Source organism: Pteropus vampyrus, unplaced genomic scaffold (assembly GCF_000151845.1).
Source record: "Pteropus vampyrus isolate Shadow unplaced genomic scaffold, Pvam_2.0 Scaffold412, whole genome shotgun sequence".
Lineage (NCBI taxonomy): Eukaryota > Metazoa > Chordata > Mammalia > Chiroptera > Pteropodidae > Pteropus > Pteropus vampyrus.
Window position 1 is genome coordinate 260,633 of NW_011889193.1, and position 1,888 is coordinate 262,520.

A 1,888-nucleotide genomic window follows, 5' to 3' on the forward strand; every position below is an offset into this window, starting at 1 on the left:
CGCTCTCGGCCCCCGCGCTCGGCCCCCGCGCTCGGCCCCCGCGCTCGGCCCCCGCTCGTTTACTGACGACGGCCCGGAGTCGTTTCCTCTCCAGGGCTCGCTGTTCCTTGATGTGCACCCAACTAACGTATGAGAAAGGGACCGATTTCACTGTGGCCGAGCGCGTTTGACGCGAGGCTTTGGGAAAGCGGTCTCGTTGCGAGGCCGAGTCGCACTGTGGCACCTGCCGAGGCCTTCCGTGCACGTGCCCTGGAGGCCGAAGCGCGCGTCGTCCGTGCCGCCCTCCCGGCGACCGCGCTGGCTTCTCCCCAGCGGAATTCGCAGCCTGCGTTCCGGGCTCGCAGAGCTGGCCCGGCGCCACCTTCCCCCCCTCCGATCTTGCAGGTGCTCTGCCTGTCGCGCTGTCGCGCTCTGCGGCACGGCCAGGTTGTGCGCGTCCATCTTTACGCGGCTCTGTCCCGCAGGGTCGCCGACCCAGACCAGCCGGTGCTGTGGTTGGATCAGATGCCAGCGCGGAGTCTGAGCAGAGGCTTCACCAACCACATCAACTTGATCCGGTAGGAGCCGCCCGTGGGCCTCGCCTGTTTTCACAGCGGTTCGCTCCACGTCGACGGGCCGTGGGGACCGCGCGCCACTCACCGCTCCTTCCCGGTGACTTGTGGCCAGAGCCGCCTGCAGAGTCCTGCCTGGTCCGGTCGCAGAAGGAAACGTGTTGCCCGCCGTGCTCCCCCAGGCTCACGCGAAGGGTCGACTGCCCGGGGTTTGCCCGGGACGTCAGTCTTTCCGAAACGTCATAGAACGTAATTAGATGGGGACCGTTTCATTCCCCAGGACACCCCGATAATGGAGCTTGGCTCGGAGGCGTCTTGCGCAGGTCTGTTGCCGGGATCGCCGACGCCAGCTGCTCGCCAGGCCTCCGGCCTGGAAGGGCCAGCCGGTCCCTGGGCCGCTGCTCTTCCGTCCGGACACTGCAAGTCAGGGACGGGGGCCGAGCGCCCCTCTGTGCCCCGAGACGCGGTTTTGCGTCTCTAGCCGTGGGAGCGAACGCGTGGCTTTCCCAGTATCTTGCCGCGCTGTTCTCGTAGCCACCCTGTTCTGTCACATTCACTTGGAAATTAGGCGTCGTTTGGAACATGCGAGTTTGTAAAAATTCTTAATTTCTTTTTTCTTACAGGGGCCAGGTTATCAACATGAGGTACCTGGAATATTTTGAGAAAATTCTTCATTTTATCAAAGACAGAATTCTCGTTTATCATGGGTAATCCTCTAATTTTCTTTTCCATGGTAACGGCTACGTCGCATGCATCTCATGGTAGTTACGTTTGTGAAACTTAAAAACTAAACCTGTTGACAGACGAAGCGAAGTACTCCACGTTCAAGTCATAAAACCTCTCATTTTTAACAGCTTCGGGAAATCATGGGCCTCAGTGAACACGTTTAATCTTACACACCATACTGTGGCTTTTCTGATCTCTCTCTTCCAAAGGCAGGATGTTTCTTAGAATTTCTTCAGGAGGGAAAGAGGCAGCGTGGTGAACAGAATCCTGGGCAAAAAGGGATTCCGAGTAGATAGAAAACTGGTATAAAAACCAGGCAGGGTACTTCCGTTTGAGCAGCGTTGGAAAGAAAGAACGTTTACTTGTGATTCTAGAGCTGGAATAGGAGAGTCAGGACCTATGACCAAACCCAGCCCGGTGCGCCGCCCACACGGGCCGCTGGCTGGTTCCGTAATCCTCACCCATGGCCCGAGTCTCATCAGGCTCAGACCACCCCGTTAGTTACAGGCGCTGTGGCCCAGCGCGTCGAACAGTGAGCTAGTCGTGACCAAGGACTTATTTAAGTTACAGCTAATGGTGTGATTGTTACATTTCTGTCTTAATTTTCCTTT

General features: G+C 57.7%; 1 protein-coding gene across 1 annotated transcript in view; it reads left to right on the plus strand.

Moving 5' to 3' along the window:
- TTC13 (tetratricopeptide repeat domain 13) overlaps positions 1-1,888 on the plus strand; it is a 63,834-nt gene that overhangs the window by 28,411 nt on the left and 33,535 nt on the right. Inside the window, exons 12-13 of the mRNA XM_023523785.1 lie at positions 139-557; positions 1,175-1,258. Coding sequence (XP_023379553.1) covers positions 139-557; positions 1,175-1,258 — 503 coding nt within the window. The remainder of the gene's footprint in view (positions 1-138; positions 558-1,174; positions 1,259-1,888) is intronic.